The sequence below is a fragment of the Phascolarctos cinereus genome, unplaced genomic scaffold, assembly GCF_003287225.1.
Source record: "Phascolarctos cinereus isolate Bilbo 61053 unplaced genomic scaffold, phaCin_HiC Scaffold_7;HRSCAF=346, whole genome shotgun sequence".
Classification (NCBI taxonomy): Eukaryota; Metazoa; Chordata; class Mammalia; order Diprotodontia; family Phascolarctidae; genus Phascolarctos; species Phascolarctos cinereus.
The window spans coordinates 79,274,089-79,298,970 of record NW_027556180.1 but is presented as its reverse complement, the minus strand read 5'-3'; the positions used below and the strand labels follow the sequence as shown (position 1 = coordinate 79,298,970).

The 24,882-nt window shown below is 35.0% G+C and overlaps 1 protein-coding gene across 1 annotated transcript in view; it reads left to right on the top strand.

Moving 5' to 3' along the window:
• CCNYL1 (cyclin Y like 1) overlaps window positions 1–24,882 on the top strand; it is a 70,152-nt gene that overhangs the window by 35,279 nt on the left and 9,991 nt on the right. The window contains exons 3-6 of the mRNA XM_021008668.2: window positions 1,973–2,007; window positions 5,690–5,790; window positions 10,939–10,974; window positions 12,443–12,494. Coding sequence (XP_020864327.1) covers window positions 1,973–2,007; window positions 5,690–5,790; window positions 10,939–10,974; window positions 12,443–12,494 — 224 coding nt within the window. The remainder of the gene's footprint in view (window positions 1–1,972; window positions 2,008–5,689; window positions 5,791–10,938; window positions 10,975–12,442; window positions 12,495–24,882) is intronic.

The window sequence follows — 24,882 nt, the reverse complement described above, 5'->3', positions numbered from 1 at the left end:
AAATCAAACTATCAAAAGGTTACTTTGTAGAGCTAAAATTTATCTGGAGGGAATAAATGAAAATAAGTGGAAAAGATAGGGGATCTAGCAGCACCTGGTCTCATAATATATTCTAAAGCAATCAAAATTATTTGGCATTAGTTAAAAAAGAAAAAAAAGAAAAGCGGTTCAGTGTAACAAGTTAAGTACACAACAGAAACAAAGGAACCAAGTAGCCTAGGTTTCTGTAAACCTAAAGACCCTAGCTACTGGGATAAGCACTCACTACTTGACAAAAATTGCTAGGAAAACTGGAAAGCAGGCTGTTAGAAATAAGGTGCCATATTCCAGGATATACTCCAAATGGATATATGATTTAGGCATAAAAGATCATGTCATAAATTAGGATTGCAAAGAAGAAATTGCTTTTCAAATCCGTGGATAGGGGAATAGTCCATGGCCAAAGAAGAGATAAAGGTCACCTAAGGTAAAATGGACAGTTTTGACTACATAAAATTTAAAAGTTCAGAAATAAAACCAGTGAAGTTAAAATTAGAAGGGGGAGGGGCAGCTAGATGGTGCAGTGGATAGCGCACCGGCCCTGGATTCAGGAAGACTTAAGTTCAAATCTGGCCTCAGACACTTGACACTTACTAGCTGTGTGACCCTGGGCAAATCACTTCACCCTATTGCCTTGACAAAAAAACAAAAAAAAATTTAGAAAGGAGAGAGCTAGCAGGAAAAATCTTTTCAGAAAAGGTCTTATTTACAAGGTAAACCAGAAGTCTTGGGGTAGTTTAAAGCTCATTGAAGTTTCAAACAGCACTTAAACTTTTGGGACACCCTGTTTAGGAACTGATTGAAAAAGAGCTATTCCCCAGTTGATAAATAGTTGAAGGATATGAACAGGTAGTTTGCAAAGGAGAAAATCCAAGCTATCAAATATGTAGGATGTAATAGTAATTCAGATGAAGCAGTTCACTTTATATCATCTAAATGATTGCTGCTGCCCAGAAAGGTGGTCAACATGGATTTAAGTACTGTGACAGCAGGGAATCCAAATCAGGCATTTGTCTACTAACCTTTTGTGTGTATACTTTGCTTGTCTTGAGTAAATCACCTGAGTTGCTGTAGCTACATTCTTCCTCAAAGGAAGCCAGCAGTTTCCTAGAGCCATTGACTAGCTTGCTCTGGAGAAAAGAGAAGGAAAATTAAATGAATGGAAGGTTGTAGCTGGCACACCTCCTTTATCATTGTCACTTCAGTTTCTGCACTGCCCCCAGCAGCATGCGAGACAATCAGAGAATACCAAGGAACTGTGCAACATCAGTGCCTTTTCATCTACTTGGTCATTATGAGCAGTACAAGATTGTATGTCATGGATGATTAATTTTAAGATATGTGTACTATTTTAATTGAAAATGTAGTGTTAATTTTTTAACTGTTTCAAAAAAGCTATTTAATTTTACAGTAACAATGTAATATAGAACCATTGACTGACTGAGATATGTAAAGATGGAGCACACCTAGCTGTAAATCAATACATTGAACTTCCAGTTGTTAAACCTAGAATGTGACCTTTTACTTTTTTTTTTAACATTATGTTGCTGAGAAATCAGATATGAGAAAGTTAAATGGCTTTAAATACTAACCCAATTTGCTCTGCCTATTTTTCTGTGGGAACTGTCTCTTCTTTGTATCTGTATCTGTTAGGCCCCAGAGTGAAACTAAAAATGTTATTACGGATTTCATTTTGTGAGGTCCTTTCTCCCTGTGGGGAAGCTTATCTTGTCTATTAATTTTAGAATTTGTATTGGGAACTGCAAAACAGAACAGACTTTTTTAATATACTGTATGATAAACAGAAATTAATATGCAATGAAATTAAATTATATATCTAGCTTTACATGTAACTGTATATAAAATCAAATATCATTAATTTTTCCAAGCTGTAAATATCAAAATTAATCGGTTAATTTGTTTTTATTCTTAGTGAGAGAAAAGAGGAAGAGCAACCATATAAACCATGTAAGTAAACAGCAGTTGAAGTATAAAGTTTTTTGAAAGAACAATTAAGTAGCTAAAAAGTAAAAATAATTGTACCATTATGCCCAGTGAATAGCAATAGCCTAATACTGTTAGTTTAATAATGCTGTATTATCATCGTTTTTTCTTATGAGTTTTTCTGCATCTCTTGCTGATTTTAATATCTTAATAGGTACCATCTGTATTCAGGAAGAAATATTTTTGGCTCAATATTTCTTCAATTTTAATATCTCTTTAAAAGTTGAATTTCAGTAACATTCTTGTGGTTTAAAGACATGCATTGAAAATAAAAATGTAAGGTATCTAGATAAATCTTTGACAATATAATTTTGTACATGTCAGAAAATGTGTTCTAAGACCCTGGTGAAAGGTATTCAACCTGTGTAAAAAAATACATTTTCATTGATGAATAAGGTCTTGAAATAGAAACTTATACGAAAATGCTCTTGGCAAATAAGGAAAATGAAAAAATTAATTAGCATTTTTTTAAAAACTAGATAAAATAATAATATGATAGAACTTTTCAGTGGAAGGGAACTAAGTTTAAACTGAAATATAACCATATTTCAAATTGTAATCATAATAGCTGTTAAGTAGGATTTTTATCTGCTTTTTACACTTAAGATACTGTTTTACAACTTATTTGTGCCAGGTACCCCTCTTTTTCCTATGCTTCAAGCATCTTAAAATTTCTTCTTTGAGAAATTTGTACTGAATGAGTAGAAGTGATGTAAGAATTCTCCTACATAACTGTTAATGAACTAAAATAATTTTGAATTAATAGGCTCTCTACATTTTTTGATATACTTATCTTTGTTATAGGGATATTTCAAAATGTAAATAGCTAAACAGCAAGCTAGATGGATAGAGCGCTGGGCCCAGAATCAAGAAGACCTGAGTTCAAATACAGCCTCTGTTACTTAACTAGCTCTGCCACCCTGGCCAAGTCACTAAACTACTCTGCCTCAGTTTCCTTAACTGTAAAATGGGGATAAAAAGATAGCACGTATCTCCCAAGGTGGTTGTGAGGATCAAATGAGGTGATATTCTCAAAGTGCTTAGTGCAGTGCATGGTGCTTAATAAATGCTTGTCCCTTTCCCTCTTTCTGTGACAGCCTGATTTGTTCTTAAATAAATTGGGCAGCCTTGGGCTCATTTATGTCATCCATGAACCAGAAGTTAATGGCATGTAACATGTCTTCTTCCATTAACTAGTCAGATCATCCTACCTCTCCCAAATATTTGCTGAGTTGGGCTGCATTTGTAATGCCCTACTGTCCCTTCCTTCACAGTGGTGAGGAGGGGGTTGAAGGGAGGGGAAACCATACTAGATCTTGAATCTTTTGGCAAATAGCTTGGGGGAAAGGTATGAGTAATAGTGGCTGTTCATTTGTATTCCCTTAAATGGAGTGATTCTCAAGACTTTCCTTACCAGAAGTTTGTTACAAGACTAAGAACATGGTTATGGCCCAAGTTTGATAATTTCATAATATTTTGCATCTTTGGTTGGTATGAATTCAGCCTAGGGACAAACAGGCTGGTGACCTCTGTCCTAAGTCTTTGGGAGTTGGAGACTGGGTCTGTTATTTCCCGTTTATTTACAGTGTTGTGTGCATATGGGAATTTCAATACTATTTGATGGCAGTAACTTTTAAGAGTCATCTTTATTCTACTTAGTAACTTTAAAAAGGTCTTAAGTGAAAGCATTACATCTATTTGAGATTTGGGATTTCATTTTATGAGGCAAACTGAATTATTTTTCCTCTCAGTACTTAAAAATTTAAGTTATATTAAGGATTCCTTGTTTAGATACAACCCCCAAATAGATAAATATTCATCCCCTCTCTTGATTCATCTCTGTTGAAAGTGATTGAGGTATGACTTCAAGCCAAGAAGCAAGGGGGAAAGAAATGGAAAGTATCTTACTATCAAAACAACTGAAGGAGCATTTTATCAGTTACTTACATGATGTTGATTATACAGGATTTTAGTTAAAAATGTTACCAGAATAATTCAGAACTGCCACCAATATCAGGACAAGATTGGACAATTGTGGTCCCCATTAAATTTATCTGAATTGTAAAATGTTTCCAAGGCAATGCAGTTTTGTTAACTTTTAAATATATATAACAGTTGGAACAAAGTTAACCAAGTATTCCCTGCTAAAAGTATTCCCTTAATGAATAAATAAGTAATGCATAGAAAAGGATCAGCCTGATCAGTATGGCTTCTCCTACTTGGTATAATTATTATTATTATTTTTTTTTTGCAAGTAAATTGACTTAGCAAGCCAAATTCAGATAAGAAATAGGCTCTGCTCTCATGAAGCTTGCAGATTTGTAAATAATTCACAAAAATGACATACAAAAAGAGATAAGTGAAACTTCTAAAGTACTTTAAAATAGTCCATTTTGTATTAAATGAACATTTTATAATATTCAAAACAAACCTATTTTCCCAAGTCCTGTCAGAATTATTATCAGTATTCAGTTTTTGAGGTCTAATGATTTCTTTTTGATGTTTTCCAAGTGATAATTGCTTTCAGAGTCAATTTACAGTAAGTAGAGGTAGATTGCAATTTTTTTCTGAAATTATAACCTGAGGAACTAAAGTTTGCTGGTGTTTTTTAGCTTTAGAATTTGGGGAATTTTATTTAAACAAAGTGAATATAAACTCCAAGAGGATTATATTTTGACAGTTTATTCTTAGTTAAGGGATTCATGTTACTATATTATGTATTCTGTTCATATCATAATAATAGCTTACATTTATATAGTACATATATGTCAGGCATTATGCAGATGTTCTGATTATTATCTCATTTGATCCTCACAACAACCCTGGAAGGTAGGAACTGTTAGACCCATTTTACAGTTGAGGAAACTGAGGCAAACGGACAGTTAATCACTTTGACCCATTGGCACACAGTTGTTAAGTGTCTACCGTCAGATTTGAAGTCAGGTTTTTGTGACTCCTGACCTAATGCTCTTTGCACTGTGCTGCCCCCTAGCTACTCCCATCATGTATCATAATATAGTCTTAGAGCTTAAAGGGACCTTAGGAAATAGATGAGAGGAGTAGTTCCCAGTGGGGTAAAGGGGCTTTCCCAGGGTTACATGGCCAGCGTGTGTCAGAGGCCAACCTGGAACCCAGCTCTTCATGACTCTAAGGACAACTGTCTGGCCATGTTGCCTATCAATTCTTATTTATTACAATAAAATGCCCCATATGAATTTTTTTCAGCTGTCAGCAATTTATTGCCATGAATATTTATTGCATTTAGTCGATAGTGTTACACAGATGAGAAGATAAAAATAAATTTTCAGCTTTTTCATTAGTCCTTAAAAATCACAAATCTTTTTGTAAGATATACCTGTGCGAAAAAGGAGATGCTAACAAATATTTCATTGAGTCTCCAGCTAGTTGATGTTTTAAAGGTACTTTTCAAGTAAAAACTTTATAATTTGTTGCTCAAATATTTCTTTAATAAGTCTGAATTTTTATGTCTTTCATACTGTCATGCATGGTATTATCATATAATATATTTCTGGAGTGTATGTGTATTACGTTCATTTTCATATTTTGAAATTGTAATCTATGAGGGGGGAAATTCACCTTTAAAAAATTACCATGTTATTTTCTTTTTATTTCCTTTCCCCTTCAGTTGTCTCCAGGGCAGCTCACTAAAAAGTATAGCTCGTGCTCAACAATATTTATAGATGACAGCACAGTGAGCCAGCCTAATCTTAGAAGCACAATCAAGTGGTAAGTACGATTAAAGTACCAAAGGTTGAGTGACACATCACTCTTTCTTTATGCTAAAAGCAAATTGGGAAACTCTTTGAGCTCAAGTCATCATTTTTAGTCAGTGAATTGACCCTTAGTAGCTTCTTTCTCAGAGACTGGTTTCAGCTTCTAGGTTGATTTCCCAGACTTTAATATGGGATTTTATATTTATATCTTATGCCATATGAGGGAAGGAAAAAACTAACTAAATAAGATGTCACAAAAATCTTTTATTTGATGCCTTATATTACTCAAGTAACTCAAGCATTGGGAGGAATGAGGAGGAAGACGCTTTGATTTTAAAATAGACAATTTCTAGACAAGCTTATCTTTTCGTTCTTTGTGAAGGACTAACTTGGCTTACACTCCTTTCCAAGCTACTTTTGGGAGGAATGGCTTGTCCCCCTACTGGCAATACAGTGTAGCTGCCTTTTTTATTTCATTGAATTTCTGGTGTTATTTTATGTGTCAATTTAAAGTTGTGGATTTTCTAAAAAAATTGGCTTCCTATATCATCTTTCCAATTTGAAAAAGTAAATTTGTGGTGTTAAGGTTGTCCAACTGGAACTTTTATTTTCCCGTCTATTTCTATTTAGACCAAAGTAGAGCATAATTTTTTTTTTATTTGGGGACAAAATGCTCAGAAGAGTAAATGAAGATAAGAAAATGCAATTATGGTCATTCACTGTGTTCTCATAAAGAGTGTGAGTGTTCTAGTTCTGAAAACTATATATGAAGGAACCCTATTCCAAGCATACAGCCACAAATACTTTAGCAGCCCTTTTAACCTTTCAATTCTCAGGACAAAGAGAATCCTCTAAGAGAAAGCTCTCCGTATATTATCCTCACCTGAATACTGAATGAAAATCTAGGTACAGAGTTACAAAACTGGATGGCTGTAGGGAGATTTTTTTATAGTCTGTACCATCTCTCACCTTCTGTTCTTGCTACAGTTTAGTCTCATGGCAGAAAATACCTTCAGATTTTTGTTAATTCTACATGTATTAGAATTCCTCAAGGTTAGGGAACATCTGGATCTCATTTTCATACTTATAGGGGGAAAAGTAAACTCTTTCCAAGTAGCTGGAAGCCAAAAGTGTAACATTACCCAGGCAGTCCCCCTGCTCAAATATTCCTTGTTGCCTTATGCCTTCCAAGAGTTTTCTTAAAGCCACTACTTCATGCCCATGTGTGTACATTCTCATGTATGTTCACTTGCAGATGTACACATGTGTAATGACCACAACAAACCTCCCCTTCAAACTTTAAGATACTATTGAATTAAGTCCATATTGTGTCATAGATGCTGGATAAAGCCCTTGTTGTCTCTGTAGTAAAGAAGGAAATTCTGATGTTTAAAAAAGCCGTAAATGGGCTTCAGTTTTTAAAACTTCAGTGGTTTTTAAAAAAAAAACCACTGCAGAAAAAAATTATATATTCTGGTTTATTGAAACTCTGAGGAGATTATTCTCTATCATCAGTCAATGTTTACATGCCTGGGTACAAAACAGTACATATTTTTCCATTTTAATTCTTACCAAGTCTGAAGCTGCATGAAAAGCATTGGATAAAATCCCTTTTAGTAATGACAACTAATGCCATGAATGATGTGTTAATTTTCTTTTACTTTGCTGATATTCAGAACCAAAAGTGGAAAACTTGTTCTTGGTTATCACAGTTGATTACTATGGAAAAAAATAATTGGAAGAGTGATTTCAGGTGGGGAATAATTGTTAAAGTACATAGCCTGTTTTCTTTTGGGATATCATAAAATTCTCAGAATAAATAAGATGGAAAAAAATTATTTTCAGCCTTCTTTAAAATCTTAGATTAAGGCATGAGGATTAATAATGCTTCAGAGAGTGATTTTAGGAGACTGTTGCAAATATTTCCGAAGTCCAGTGCTTGGGGAAAATGTATTGTTCCTTGAGGATGTTATGTTGTTGGTTAGCTAGCGTTTAAAATTTTCTCAGTGATGTTGAACAGTCTCCTTTATTAACTTCCTTCCTCTGACCTGCTGAGAGTAAATAGAATACAGGTAAGAGCTTTTGCTATTTCCTTACCTAGACTATGTAGAATTTGATATCTTTATAATCTGAGTATTAAGTATTTAATATTCTTAAGCTGTTTGAAAAGACTCATTAGGATTTTTTTTTAATGTTGCCAAGACAACTTCCGGCCAGATTTGGGAGAGGGGAAATATTAGCCAACTTTGTGAGTTTGTTCTTAGCAGTTGTTTTACTTTCCAGTAAAGAAATTGAAGGAATATAATCCAACTTTTTATTTTGCAGTTCTCTTTTTTCATAAGTCTTTGGTGTTTCTCTTTCACTTGCTTTGAACTTGGTATGAGATGTAGCTTCTGGAGATGCTCAGCCCTTGGAGGGCCATTTTGCTTAGTGACTACTTACGTCAATAGGTGGTTTTTTTAAAGGGCTTAGATGTTATCCTGCTGATCTGGATATGCTCTAGAAAAACCAGTCAATTTCAGAGCTGGAAGAGACCCTAGAAGCCTAGCTAAGCTACCCTGTTTTGCAGACTTGGCAAGTGAGGGGGACTAGGGGATGTCAGGTGGTCTAAGGTCATATAGCTACTTGGGTAAGAAAGAGGCCAAACTATAATCCGGCATGCTATACTCTCAACCCATTTCCCATACAGGACTGTACTAGGACTTTACTGTACTAGGACACCCCCGTGTTGTGTGACCAAAAGTAGGAATTGTGTGCAAACTGAATTATTTCCTATTTTCTACCCAATGAGAGTATCCCATATCAGCCCTTTTTATTAGCAGAGTTAGTATTAACTATCAGAAGCAAGGATTCCAAAACTTAAAATAGACTTACACTCTTGAATACAGAGTATTTTTACCTGGGGTCAATGAATGTGGTGTGCTATTTTTTTTTAAACTTTTGATAGCTATATTTCAACATAATTAGTTTTCCTTGAAATCCTATGTCTTTTGTACATTTAAAAACATTATTCTGAGAAATGGTCCATAGGATTCACCAGACTGTCAGACAAAAAGGTCCATAATACAGAACAGTTAAGAACACTAGCTCTAAACATTGAAGATTTATATTATATAACCTATATCCAAGTAATTCAAAATGGACCAGACATTTAGCTCTGCTGCTAAATGAGCAGCATAGCAATGATACATGCTACACCTAAGTTGTATTGTGTTCTGGCATCATACAGTGAAATAATTGGAATAAAGCGCTGTAAAATCGTCATCTCAGTGATTTAATAGATGGTGATTCAAAATTCCTAGTGTAACATTTTTTAATTGTACGGAGATTCTTGGCTTATCCTGTAGTATCCATCTGAGAAAGGAAGTGTATGTGTAAAAAGAGAATAGCATTTCAAACAAACTTCTCAAGAAATTTATAATATTAAGAGATTGTGTGAGGCGTAGCTGTTAAGCACTTTTAGTGCCTAGGAGCAGATTGCTGAATTATGAACTAGGAAATACAGTTCTTTGGGATTATCTTGTGCTTCCCAGTTCTAGAAATTTTCTGCATTGTTGTCCTAGACTGGATACAAGGCATAACAAACATTATCTATAAATAAATATCTTCTAGAATAGAAATGTATACTTTAGAATCTTGTTATATTCTCATGATAACTTTCTCTTTCAGCATTGTGAACCTGAGTAGTTTAGTAATTGATCTTGTGGGAGTATTTATAATTTACCAATCTCAAATTATATTATTTCAGAAGATTACCCTTTTCTCTCTTGGTTTTCATAGCAGCAGCAGCAGCAGTGGTAGCAGCAGTACCAGCAGTAATAATAGCAACAGTAGTAGTAGTGGCGGCAGCAGCATAGCTATCAGTCTTCCATTGTCATGCCTCCTGGGAGTTACTCAGTAAAGATGTGTTCATAGCTTCTTTGAAATTAGGGTGATAGTTGATCAGGGATAAGAAAATGATGGAGTGATGACACACTTTGTCCCTGAGCCTCAGCTTCCCTCATGAGTCTAAAAAAGCCTTTTTAGGTTAGTTTGCTACTTTTTCATAGAATTTTAGATTACATTTAAATGTCTAGTTTTAGTAAAGTACTATAAATCCAGATTCTACTCACTTTTGAAGTAATTCAAATAATGCCTATAAAAAAGGCTTTGCTGAGCAAACTAATCACTGTAATTGGGATTTTAGGAAGGATGTTTGAACATTTACTAGATTAAACTGTGCTTAAGCTCATTTACAAGTATCCCTTCAGAAAACTAATATTTGTTCCTTAAAATAGCTCCCTAAGGAGATGCTATTATGTATATCTTAAATTAACATATTTTTAAAAGTAGTTACTGCTTTTCTTAAATACATTTAAGCCAATGCTTTTTTTTTTAATTGTGCTTTCCCTCCAATTCTGATTTCTTTTCGGCTTTATTTTAGATCCTGATATCAAATGGCAGATGTGTCAGTGGTTGTTATTAAAAATTAATGAATGAAAATAATTTTATTTTATGCTTTAATAGACAGGTTTATCTGGCCTATAATAGCTTAGCTACTAGCAGACTTCTTAGAAATCTTTTTTTCACTCAAATCTTCTTTCAAAATAATTTGTTGAATGCTTGCCATAGATTTACTTTTTGTAGCATGTGCTTCATTTATCACTGCAAACTTCATAATAGCTACCATCTTCTATATTGAAGCCACTCAAGTATTTCCTACTAGTTACAGAAAATGAATTTTAAATGATTTTATTTAGTAAATCTTAGTTTACTTGCTGTCTAATGGTAGATGACGTGAAAAATCTTGGGGAGCTGGTTTGGTAGTAAGGGAAGGAAAATTTTTCAGCATTTAACTGATGTATAGTATCTATTCACTTTAAAATAGCCTTCATAACTGTATACAAAGAGACATAAAGCACATGGAATGTGGTATAATATTCAGCATTTATGTACTGAATGATTCAGTATAGTCTAACAGAATGTTTTTTGAAGTATTTGTATTTTTTTCTTGTACAAGCCAGATACAAAAGAAAACTGTCAATATCGTATGCTTATGAATTAAAGTATTCAGGCCCATAGAATTTCACGATCCTTTAAATAAATGTATTGTAAAGAAGAGATATCCAGCCAAGAAAAGTAATGAAATATGTTGCTATAAAACTATCTTTTTCCTCCACAGTGTGACGTTAGCAATATACTACCACATAAAAAACAGGTGAGCTCTTTTAAAACTATAGTTATTCCAAGTTGTCACTTTGCATGTGTCTGGTTCATTTTTAGGCAAATTTAGTTTTATGGAAATAATGAAAGCCAGCTCTGTGAGAACATAAATTTCTAAAAGGTCTTATAGCAATGAAGAGGGAGGGGATCATTTCTAATTTTGCCTTTGGTGTGCTGACCTTAAGTATTTACAAAGAGAAGCTGTGCCTATGATGTATTCGTCACAGAAAAATGAAAAGGAAAAATAAGAAGGTGATTATAAATTTAATACATGTTTTCTCATTTCATTTATTTTATGGGCCCATTAACTTAGTTGCAGTTAATTAGTAATTATGAATTAAATGGACACAGTGAATTGGTATGGCAAAACTTTTGAATGATTTACGTGTCTTTTTTTTTTTTTTGGCTAGGCAATGGGGTTAAGTGATTTGATTTGCCCAGGATCGCACAGCTAGTAAGTGCTGTGTCTGAGGCTGGATTTGAGCTCAGGTCCTCCCGAATCCAGGGCCAGTGCTCTATCCACTGCACTACCTAGGTGCCCCGATTTACCTGTCTTAAAAAAATTTTTTTTTTCCCTTAAATACCCTATTGACTCAGAGAAGTAGTTTGCCTTAGTGGATAAGGAGGGTCAGATCTGGGAACAAGTCCTGCCTAATTTAATAGTTACTGGCTTTGTGGGCAAGTCCCTTAACCTTTCAGTGCCCCAATCAACAATCAGTCTTCAAGCTTTGCCCTTTAACTTAGGGAAGAAGGGGAAATGGTTTCTTTACATCAATGAATAGCAGGTATAGATAAAATGAAATTGGTTCAACTAGATATAAGTAAGAACAATAACATAACAAAAACTGGTAAGGAGCAAATGGGAAGAAATCCCTAAATGGTTCATATGTTTAGAGCTCCTAAAAATTCCTTAGGAAAAAAAAAGGATGACATCTGTTACCTAGCATTTTTTCCTTTTCTGTAAGGATTAAGATAAACTCTTACACTACTGTATTTTGCAATTGGGAGTGTTGCTAAAGTTTTTTTTTAAAGTAATATGTGGAGTGTTTAACAGAAAAGCTAAATTGTAAGGTCTTAACTTTAGATTGACAGAATTATAGGGTCATGGTTTTAGTTTAATACTTTTAATAATGGTTATTGCCCATTAAAGAGAGTTAAATATTTAAAGGCAGCATTGGCAGATCTAATTATAACATTTTATCCTGAATACTTTGAGGTTTTAAGTCTCAAAGAGAATAGAGGAAAAACTTAATGCTAGAATCCAGGAAGACAATTTACAAAAGAGTGTGTGTGTGTGTGTGTGTGTGTGTGTGTGTGTGTGTGTGTGTGTGTGTGTGTGTGACTCTGTACTGTTAATCATGTTAAACTTTAAGCTTCCTCCCACCCCCAATGGCAGATAATTTACTAAGTTGGTAACTATATTCCTGAATTAGTTTAAAAAAATGCATGCTCTTGTTTTATAGAGATTCAGATAGATCCTTGGATATTTTTGATGAGAAATCACATCCACTCACAGTAAGTGTCTTTTCCTGAGGTTTTTTCGTATAAAATCATGTTTTGTTTTTTTCCCTATTATCTGGTTTGCATTTTAAAAATCACTATTAGAAAAAAAAATTCTAGATTAGGAGGTCAGAGTTAATTTTCTATAGCTCTGGCTTGATAATCTTGTACTTATTCTGATCAAATTCGTGTACGTGATATGATTGATTATCTGAAATAGCACAAAATATGAATCATTGTTGACATTTAGGTAATTAGTGGTCCTTGGTGAGTACTCAGTTGTTCATATTAGAAAATACCGAGGAGATCTACAGCATATTTTTCCTTTATGCTTATGAAAACTTTCAGAATATAAGGCAACAAGGGACAGCCTTAACATGCTCTGTTTGGCAAAACTGGTTTTAAAAAAATCACCTTTTAAAAGTTTACACTATGGGGTAAAGTTGATATTTTTGGTAAGCCATTTAAAAAATAGTATATAGCATGTTAGAAAACATTACATTTTTGTGTAATAGAAATATCATTAAAGAAGTGATATTCTTTCTAGTAGTTTACAAAGACATTTAGGTAGATTATTAGTAAGAGACTAATAATGGTTGGTGTATGAAAAAGCTGAATCTTGTTTCACTTCTCCTTCTTGAACCTGCCGTCATGGTATGAAGAGGAGAAAAAAAGATTCAGTTTTAGTCAAAATAATTAATCTGTCAAATCCAAAATATTAAGATACCTCTTAAAGTAAATTCCTGCAGTGAAATCCAACATTATGAAAATCAAAATTGTCACTTGATGGTAAATCAGAAATATCTTCTTATAACTTTAATTATTTTGATCCATGGATTTACTTCATTGACTTCATTGAGAAAATTTCTACACTGTTTCATGGATAGGAAGCTAAACACATCACAATATTAAGAGACGCATAAGAGTGGCAGATCATAGGCAATTAGTCTAATCAGGTTTTAATAGTGGATTGTAAAAAGCTCTTTGCGAGGACTTATTTTTAAGGTGGTACATTTGCATTGTACACGCCCATTTTCAGTAGACTGTTTAGGCAGACCACCTCCATTATAAGTGAAGGCAGCATAAAGAGATTATTTAGGTGTCTAACAATAAAGGGAAATGAGTGGAGAAACCATTTAGAATGAGTTTAAATAGACTCTCAAAGGCTGAAACACTTTACTAATGCATTTCTTTGATGTAGAAAAAGCTTTTGAAAATATATTAGAAGTTATTTGTATTGAGGGGACTGATAAATTGAAATCTCTTGGAATTACTGAGACAAAAATTTAGTTATCACTTAATATCACAAACAAGTTAATGGAAAAGAAAATTGTCTCTTAGGGAGAGATTCAAGAAATTTGTATTGGCAAACTTTAGGTTATCTGAACCTGGCATTGTCTTGGGTCATTTTTGTATATTGTTTCTTTAATATTGAATTGACCTTGGTTACCAGAAGAGATAAAGGAGCTTAATTTTTAAAATGACATTGCTGTTCTTGATTTTTAAAATTTTATTTCTGTGGTGTTTCTTAACCAGAACAACAAGTTAAATATTTTTATTCTAAGTACGTAAAATAATACAACTTGAGGGGGAAACATCAACACCAAAAGCTTAGTCACATTATTTCCAATCCCTAGCTTTTTCTAGAGTGAAATTTAATTGGAGATTTATTTATGTGGAAGATCATTTAGGAATAAAGTTATGATTATAGTAACCAAACATTTTTTCCAATACTTCTCGGCCTTTAAGATTTGTATGTCTCAAGATTGAATGCTGAGATTGTCACCTTTTTTGTCTCTGTATCTTTAGGGCCTAGTACCAGTGCTTTGCTGATAGTAGAAGATTAATAAATTGTTGTTGAATTGTTAGTTCTATTTGGGAATGTTTGTGTTAAGAAGAGTCTTCCCTTTAAAAAAAAATAAGGCATAACATTTGCAGGATTAACGAGAGTTAAGAGGTTAGTGCTACTTTCCCCAACAGAACCATTCCCATTGTCTTTCCACAGTTTGATCTGTAACGTGCACTTTTTGTCCCAAAACCATGTAATGTGTCATTTTTTTCCTTTGCAATTGAGATTGGATTACTACCAAATGAGAAAAATCTTAGTTAACTTTGAACTGAAAACAGGTCTAGCTACTTAAGACATTAATTGAATGTTGTCTGCCTTAGGCTTCAGCTGAAATGATCTTTTTTTCTGAAGGATATAACTTTCTGAAGGAAATTTAGAGCCCTCAGTCTGTATCATTACTTTCTGTATTGTAATATGCTTATAAAACACTGAACAGGAGACTTGAAATTCCATACTAAATTTTAATATTCTTTACTCAACTTATTCCATCAAACTTAAAGACCAATTTAAATTGAATAGTTACTCTTAATTATACATTTCTTTTTAGCTTGGCAATTTAGAGGAAAAGAAAGTTGTGTAAGACTTTCTAAAGTTTTCCAAGTTGATATATGTGTGAGTTTTATAAATTTCTGAAAACTGTTTGATTCCTAATTGCCTTCTAAAGTTAAAATTAGTTTTAATTATCTGACAACTTTTACTATAAGAACCATAATTATAGTAGTAGCTCCAGTATACTTACATTGTAACTGTACTCTGAAAATTCCTGCTTTACCTTCAACAACTGTTTTCTTATTAAATACCTTTTCCTTAACTAGGTGATGAGTTAGAAATGAAGAATCCTTGACCAAAGAGGTCATGAAAGATGAGAACAAACAAAGCAGTTGGTTACCTTTAAGAAAGTAATTCTAATGAAGTTGAAAAGACAGAAACCAGTTTTTGGTGAATTTAGGAGAATAGGTAGTAAGGAAATGGAAGCAATTAGTGTAGGTAAAAAAAATTTTAAGGGAAGAAATAAGTGGGTTGGTAGAGAATTTAACTGGGTCAGTGAAGGATTTTCTCAGGAAAGGGAGAAATGTGATGGTGGACTGAGGGAAAGATTATTGGACAAGGAAAGATTAATGCCGTAGAGAGAGCTAGAGTAATCATCAATAGATAGATACCTAGTGAGGTATACCCAGGGAGAGCTATCTTTGCCCTTTTTGCTTTTAAAATTTCATCAGTGAATTGTGTATTTGTCAGTGTGCAAGTGGCATGAAGCAAAGGGAGATAGTTAATATATTGGCTAACAGAATAGGTATCCAGAAAATTCAGACTGGCTAGAACAGTGGAACAAAAATAAGATGAAATTTAATAGGCATGCTCACTACTACATTAAAAAGAATGAGTTTTTGTAAATGTCAGTGCTGAAAACTATTTAATCTCTATTTCTAGTAAGTTTGTTTTCATTATCTTGCTGTAGGAATCATAATTAAACTAGTAGCTCTAATATTATTTTAAATGAAACTATGGAATGCATATGTTAGCTATGTACTCTTCTTTCTCTCTCTCTCTCTCTCCCCTCCCCCTTTTCTCCTCCTTCAGTAGAGGAATAGTTGTTTTCCTTGTTGCTACGTTGAAATTAAGGCCCCTTTGAAGACCGTCTGACTAGTTACATGGAATTGTTCCATAAAAGAAAGACATTCCAAAAAAAAGAAAAGAAAAGAAAAGAAAGAAAGACATTCCCAGTGGTGAAAGAAAGAAGGATGGCATTAAGATATTGCTCTTCTAATACCTATCCTCTTTTTTTACAAAGGGGGTAGGGGGAGCAATAACCCTGTCCTGAACTGAGTTTCCTGTTGCCTCATTTTCGTGTAGTAGAAATGAAAAGATGGGTATATGGATTAGCCCAGTCATTAGAGTCCTAATAAAGAACCTTTCAAGAAAATTATGATTTCATTAATTGCCTAAATATGAGAAAAGTGAATTTAGAATGAGTAGGAAAAGAAAATTAGCTTGCATCTCTTACCTAAGATTTTATATAAATGAAGTTCCCTCTCCCGCTTTTTTTGTATGTGTGTCCAAGCTAGATCCCTTTCTCTACTGGTCATTTTCAGAAAATAGTTTTCATATGTTAAGGTTGACCAGAGACCTTGGTTCTGTGTAATGGCTGATTGATTTTATACCCTTGAAGTTATGTGGATGTGTGAATTACAGTATAAAACTAATTAGTTTAGTTTTATAGTATTTTATTATAACTATAGAAGTAGATAATTTTCTTCTGATTCTTTTAATTTCATTCATATTTGAAGTAAGATAGCTCTATTTTTTTCTCTGATTTTTTACATGGTTACAAAGCTCTAGTAGCCAGTATGTGGAATGAGTATTAGAAAGCTGAGTATAGTACTACACTGTCTTATTTCAGTTGATTCTGTAAAAAAAAAAACATGGTTACTTGGGTCTCTGAAAAATAATTTTATACTTTAATGGTCTCTGATTTTATCAGTGTATACCTTCTCTTCTTGAAGTCTCACTGCCTAAAGCCTTCTTTGCTATATATTAATGAACTTATGCTGGTCCTTGGATTACTGGATGGATCACTAGCCTAACCAGCATTGTAAGGCTCACCAGAGCGAGGTGTTTCACTTGGCATACGAGCTGCAAAAACCTAAGGTCATTTCCATATAAGAATAGGATTTGGTTGCTGTCCAAACTATTTGGGTGCAATAATTAGCATTCTGTGAAAGGGCTTTGCAAAGCCTTTTTATACATTCTCATGTGAGGTGCCCAAATGAAGAAACTGAAGCTCTGTGACTATGTAGTATCAGAGGCAGGATTTCAATCCAAGTCTTCCTAATTCCAAAGGTAGCTCTGGGATCTATTCTGCCTTACATAGTATTACTTCCCAGGGTGACGTATCTATTTGTTTAATGCTTAACTTAGTGTATAATGTTTTGAAATAGATTTGGGGTAAATAATAATAGTAATAGCTTATGTTTATATAGTATTTTACTATTACAAAGCACTTTCCCATAATCTCGTCATTTCATAACAACCTGTGAAATATTTTGCCTATTTCATAAGTGAGGAAATTGAGATTCACAGGATTTAAGGAAAAGATAATGGCACAGTCACTGTTTCCTACAAAAATGTAACCACTATAAAGCAGTTGCCACAAAAGAGAGGGGAAAAAGATTCAGAAATTTCCTTAGCCAGCAAACACTTGATGTCTATGTAAAGTGGAGAGGGAAAGCAGCTGAGGACAGTACTAGTTTAGAATGTAAAGTCATTTGTAAAACACTCTGGAGGAGAATGGTAGAAGATTATGATTAATATGACCTCATAAAACAGAGGCAGTGGCTCGGCCATGAGATCCAACTAAGCCACATTTAAAACCTTGGTCTGAACCATGCGGTTTGTGTACCTAGGCTTATTTCTTTTTGCATTTAGCAAAATCCAAGATAAGTCATTTGGAAGGATGGTATGGTATGCATGTAGTTCTCATTTTTTGTCCATTGTTAACAGCATTTTTCCCAAGCTTGAAGTCTTGGAACTAATCTTCCCTGTATTTAGTAGAGCCAATCCATGTTTCTTCCTTTAAAATGTCTCAGAAAAGTATTGAATTAATAATGATAATAGCTAACATTTATATAGCATTTACAGATTGGGAAAGTACATACATTCCATTTGATCTCAGGCAACACTGAGGTGTAGATGCTATTATTTTCATCTTCATTTTACAGATGAGGAAACCAAAGCTTAGAGAAGTTAATCACTTGTCCAGGGCCTCACAGCTAGTAAGTGTTTGAGGCAGGGACCCCCAAGCCCACCATTATCTACTGTACCACCCTGCTGTCTCCAGCCACCTTCTCCTATTCCTTAATGTTCCCTTTTATGTTGGGACAAATCCAGTCACTTCACTACCTGTGTCTTTATTCACTCTTTCTCCCTCTAGCTCTCACTTTGTCTCTCCAAACCTAATCTATTCTCCAAAGCCCTGCTTAAGTCTAATAATATTTCTTATGCAATATTATTCACCTGGCATTTAACTCTCTTTAAACACCTTTTGTTCTTAGTACTGCAGAAACCATTCCTTATTTCATGTTAATCATATTTCCTGACCTGGTATGCTCCTTCAGGAGCATACTTTTTACATATCACAGTTTCACGTGGTTCCTGACAGCGCAATACAGAATGCACAGTTTGTATTAAATTCTTGTTGATTTGAAGCTCAAAAGATTTTGATTCTGGATAAATGGGAGTAAAATCTATTGTAAAGAAACTTCCAAAAATTACTAATGTATAGAAATGTCTTAGTAAGGTTTTAGAGACTGAATTATATATATAATCCTACAAGTATAGGAAAAGAATAGAAAATTGAGTTGATAATAGGGATTTTTAGTTTGAATTTTAACTAATGAGGTTAAAACTGTTTCAGTTATTCCTGGTGCCATGTAGCTGATTGGCCAGAAGCATGCCTTTAGCTAGTTGAAGAAATTAAAAGTGTTGATATAGAAAGTTGATTCAATTAACAGTTATAATTCATGGGTATCAACTGGGGAGAGCAGTAAAAGTTTTAATAGGACATATAAAACCCATTGTGTGGTGATTAATTTTTAATATTAAGGAATCATAACAAAGTTTCTCCATTTTAAAAAATAATCTCTGAAGTTTGCCAAGGAGCTTTCAGGAGTTGGCATCTACAAATAGGGACCTCACATAGAGGGCATAGGATCATAGAGGTAGGTTATCTAGGCCAACCTCTCAATTTTAATAGATGAGAAAACTAAGGCCCCCAAAAGGTTAAGAAACCTTTCCGAAGGCAAGCAGTGGGTCCAGGGCCAAGATTTGAACTCCTTTTTTTTCTACTCCCATGCTCTCTCCACTGTTCCCTATTCCATACCTGACTGATTCTGGTGTTCGTCCTCATCTCTGCCTCCACTTTTGTAGGGCCAGCATATGCTTTTGGTTGAGAAAAATAGGAAGTAAAGTGGGAGGCAGGAAACACGGGTTTGCCAGTGTTAGGAATATTGCCTTCTCCTTAATCATTTTAGAAAGACTTTTTCCCCTGTGTGGGCAGTGCCACAGGACTTTGCAGACTCCATAGCAAATAAAGAAAAGAAATAAATTTAAATAAAGGACATCATAATCACAGAAGCACGCACCAGGAGAATTACAAGGGCCCCAAGATAAAAACATCTCTTCTAGGTCTATTGATACGTGACTACAAAGTCATCTAATCTCTCTCTTTCCTCTTTTACAAATGAAGAAACCGAGGTTCTTTGAAATGACTTTGCTTAGAAGATGTGGGAGACCTTCTGGACATTGATGATTATTAGTTGTAGTTTTGAATATCTCTGCAGTAGACCCAGGTAGTCTCTAAGCATTACTAATTACAACCTTTTTACTCTGGCAAAATACAAAAAGAGGGTAGGGAAGAAACTCCTGGTGGCTCACTAATGTTGTATGTTCTGCCATTCCACCAATTAAATCTTTCGTGACTCCTTATTTACCTTTAAGATAAACTTCTCAGCTTAGAATTTAAAACTTGTCACAATCTGGTCCGACCCCATTTTTCTAGATTGATTTCATATCAACTTCTATTCACTCATCTTTTTTTTAACTATAAATTTATTTATTTTTAGTTTTCAATATTTACTTCCACAAGATTTTGAGTTCCAAATTTTCACCCCATCTTGCCCCTTCCCCCACCCCAAGATGGAATGCATTCTGAATACCCCTTCCCCTTCTATTTTCCTGTAGGGCAGGATAGATTTCTGTACCCCATTTCCTGTATTTCTTATTTCCCAGTTGCATGTGAAAACCTTTTTTTAAACATATGTTTTTAAAAGTTTGGGTTCCAAATTTTCTGTCTTCCTCTCTCCCCACCCACCCTCACTGTAAAGGCAAGCAACTCAATATAGGTTATACATGTACAGTTATGCAAAACACTTCCATAGTAGACATGTTGTGAAAAACTAACTCTATTTCCCTTAATCCTTCCTATCCTGCCCTCTCATTTATTCTATACTTTCTTTTGACCCTGTCCCTCCTCAGAAGTATTTGCTTCTGATTACCCACTCTCCCAATCTGCCCTGCTCTCTTGTCCCCTTCTCCCCCTATTTTCCTGTAGGGTCAGACAGATTTCCATACCCAATTGAATGTGTTTATTATTCCCTCCCTAAGTCAAATCCTATGAGAATAAGATTCACTCATTCCCTCTCACCTTCCCCCGTTTCCCCTCCACTGTAAGAGCCTTTAATTTTCTGTGGGGGGGGGGTTGTGTGTGTATGAGGTAATTTACCCCATTCTGCCTCTCCCTTTCTTCTTCTCTGGGTATAATCCTCTCTCATCCCTTTATTTTATTCTCCAGATATGACCCCTTCATCTTCAACTCACCCTGTGCCCTCTATCTATCTGTCTGTCGATATATATGCATACATACATACATACATATAATTTTTTCCTTCCAACTACCCTAACACTGACAAAGGTCTCGTGAGTTATAAATATCTTTCCATGCAGGAATGTAAACAGTTCAATCTTAATAAGTCTCTTATGATTTCTCTTTCTTGTTTACCTCTTCATGTTCCACTTGAGTCTTGTATTTGAAAGTCACATTTTCTATTCAGCTCTGGTCTTTTCATCAGGAATGCTTGAAAGTCTTCTATTTCCCTGAATGACCATTTTTTCCCCTGAAGGATTATACTCAGTTTTGCTGGGTAGGTGATTCTTGGTTGTAATCCTATCTCCTTTGCTCTATTCACTCATCTTGTTCCAGCCAAATTGGCTTGCTTGCTTTTCCCTAACTTTGTATTCCATCTCCTGTCTTTACCTTTGCACAGACTGTCCACCTTAGCTGGAAGTAGTTTCCACTCACCTCTCAGGTTCACCTCCTATGGGAAAGCTTTCCTTAATGTCCTGGTTATTCCATGCTCTCTCATATCTGGAATTTTTTTTTTCATTTACTCATGTGTTTGCGTCATATATTTTGGCCTTCCCCCTCCCCAAAATAAGCCTTCTAAGGGTAGTCACTTTTTCTTTTTTGTCAGGTCTGTAATAAATGCCTGTTAAATTGAATGAGAGGAGGGGCAGCTAGGTGGCGCAGTGGGTAGAACGCTGGTCCTGAAATCAAGAGGACCTGAATTCAAATCCTGCCTCAGACACATAACACTCACTACCTGTGTGACTGGGGGCGAGGCCGTCACTTAACCTCAGTTGCCTCACCAAAAAAAAAAAATTGAAAAATCTGTTCGAATAAGGAACTTTTCTATTCAAATGCAAACCCAAATACCTGAGCCCTGGGAAAATAGTTTTGATTGGCGTAAGAAGACCTAGAATATGATGGCCAGAGATGAGATGGCAGGAGAGAGGCAACTGTGGACAGCCAGAGGACATTAAAGTGTTTAATGGACATACAAGCAACTGGAAATATACCAAGTAAATTCAGCTACCTTCTATAATATTTCCTAGGACTCAGAACATTATTCCTGTCATTGAGTTAAGATCAGAACTAGTTTTGAAGGCTATAAACTTCAACTTTCCCCAGCTAAGCCTAGTTTCTAGGCTAGGCTAGTTCATCTCTTCTCTGTTGGGAGGAGGAGGGGAAAAGGGAAAAGGACTTATATGTCTATGTGCCTCCAGCTTCTTTTCTTTTCAGATATAGTATTTGAGGACCCTTAGAACTTATTTCCTGTGAAGGTTAAGAGCTGGCTGTTTGTTGTGTTTTTTGTTTTTGTTTTTTTAGGCAATGGGGTTAAGTGACTTGCCCAGGGTCACACAGATAGTGTTATGTGTCTGAGCCCAGATTTGAACTCAGGTCCTCCTGAATCCAGGGCTGGTGCTCTATCCACTGTGCCACCTAGCTGTCCCTAGAGTTGGCTGTTTGAATAGCTTTGAGTATTTTAATGTTCTATATATTTTACATATATAATACAGATACATATGTATCATATATGCATATATACATAAAATACCTATATCTATTTATATGCCATATATAGCTCATTCCCAGTTCACTGAAGGTTCTTATTGATTACACGGACCTTTTAGAATTTATAAATCCAGCTTAATGCCCCAATTTTTGAATTGATTATGATTTGCAACTACATTTGATACATAGATTTAAATTTAGATTTAAATTAAGAAAGTGATATTGATTTTATTTGTTGATTCTGTAAATTCAGTTGTGAGTATTATATTTTATTATATGCACAATGTCAGTCATCTAAGTTTGGGCTATTCTCATGACTTTTGGTCCTACAGGACACTTCCAGCGTTAAATTCAGCTCTCTAAAAGTGAGGGGCTCTGGGATATGATGGAAAGAATACTAAGAGAGAAGATTCGTTTATCTTCTGCTATCAATACTTAGTTCTGAGGGGCAGCTAGGTGGCGCAATGGATAGAGCTCTGGCCCTGGATTCAGGAGGACCTGAGTTCAAGTGTGACCTCAGATACATAACACTCACTAGCTGTGTGACTCTGGGCAAGTCACTTAACTCCAACTGCCTCACACACACAAAAAACCTACTTAGATGCTGAAGAAGTCACTCTACCTCTGTGAGGCTGTTTCATCATCTGTAAAATGGAATTGACCTAAATTGTCTCTAAATGCTATACTGTGTTATTGGAGTAGGCAGTCTCCCCCCCCCCCCCATATCTCCATGAGGCTGTTTGATCATCTGTTAAATAGAATTGAGCTAGATTGTCTCTAAACTTTATACTGTCTGCATTGGTGGTTATATAGCACTTACTCTGTACCAGGCACTGTGCTAAGCTTTGCCTTACAAATCCTTACCACGATCCCAGGAGCTAATTTACCCTATTTTACAGATGAGGAAACTGAGGCAAACAGGTTAAGTGACTTACCCAGTATTACATAACTAGTAAGTGTCTGAGACTGCATTTGAACTCAGGTCTTCTGACTCCAGGTCCAGCATTCTCTCCACTGTACCACCTAGCTGCCCCATATGAAACCTCATATTTGGGAGATTACTTTTTTTTATGTTCAGTAAAGGCTATCATTTTCCAACATTTTACTAACTGAAACACTTTTACAAATTTGGGTTTGATGTCCCCCCTTGACCCCACAGATCTTTAGTTTTAATAACGCAGGCCAATACATCAATCCAAGATCAATAAACTTTGCAAAAGTACGTAATAAGAAAGCAGTTAAAGTTGGGTCTGGAAAATTTTCGCTTACCTCAGGGAAGAAAAGTAAATTTTTTCCCAACTATTTATGGCTGACTTCAGAAATCTATGAGGTACAACCACTATTTTTAAAACTATTTTAAAAGTTTTTTATTAACCACTATTTTAAATATTAAACAATAATAATAAATATTAAATAAAAAATGTTTTTATTAACCACTATTTTAAAAGTTTTCTTATTCAGCAAGCCTTTATTAAGTATCTGTTGTGTACAAAACACTAGGAAGTACTTGCTTTTCTAAGCATTAGGGATACCTCCCTTCCTCCTCCATTTTTTTTTTAAGATTTTGCTGTCAAAGAACTTAAATTCTAATAGGGAAGATGGACAACATGACAAAAACAGTACCTAACATTATTAAGGAGTTGTAAAACAGTGCTATGAGAAATTCAATGGGGAAGGTCATTGTGGGATTGGAGCATCAGGAGGCCTTCATGGAAGAGGTAGCATTTGAGTTGGATTTTTAAGAACAAGACTGAGAACGTTCATAGATGTGGGGAAGGAGTCAGTAGAAAGAGCCATTAAAGATGTGGGGAAGGGTGGGGGAAAAGGTATGGCATCAGAGGAGCATAGAAAATTATCCTTAGTGAAGATTAGAAATCTCTTTTAGGGTCATAGGATCTTAGAGCTGAAAGGGACCTTAGGGGTCATCTAGGCCAATCTTCCCATTTTATAGATAAGAAATTGAGGCTCCAAAAGGTGGAATCAGAGCCTGGCTTGTTCTTTCCATTATACTACACTATCTGCTTCTGGGGGTAAAAAGAATAGGTGATATTCAAAATAGTTGAGGGAGTTGATGTTAGGAGACCTTTGTCACCTCGTTGAAGTAGAAGAAGGTAGGTCATCTGGACAGGAGTGCGACTGGCAAAAGGTGGGCAGAGTCATGCAGTTGATGGCTAGGGTAGAGGAAAAAAAAGGTTTGGAGCGATTACCATGGAAATGAGATAATAGTAATAGTAGAGTCATAGAATTGTCCAGCTCCTGGAAGGGTTGGCCTGGTAACATACATTAGCTTCATTTGGTGACTTTTTCCAGTGATTGTTTAGCATTCTTACAATGATGAGTAAAGTTGGTGGAGTTTATTCAGAAATGAGGGATAACAGTGTTGGGGGAGACATAAGGTCATTGGGACAAAGGATTCTAGCATGTAGCATATCAAATGTTAAAGCGGTAGACGGACCTGAGACTCCATGTGAACACAACGCCATTTCTGGGTGGGCAGTCAGTAATGGATTCAAAGAATAAAGATGGGTCAGGGGACCTTAGGGCATGATAAGGGTTAAGGCAATTTAGTGGCAGTCCTCTAGATGTAAGGATTCAAAATTGCAAGTAGAGAGTGAAATTTCGAAGTTGAGTCATTTAGAAATAGA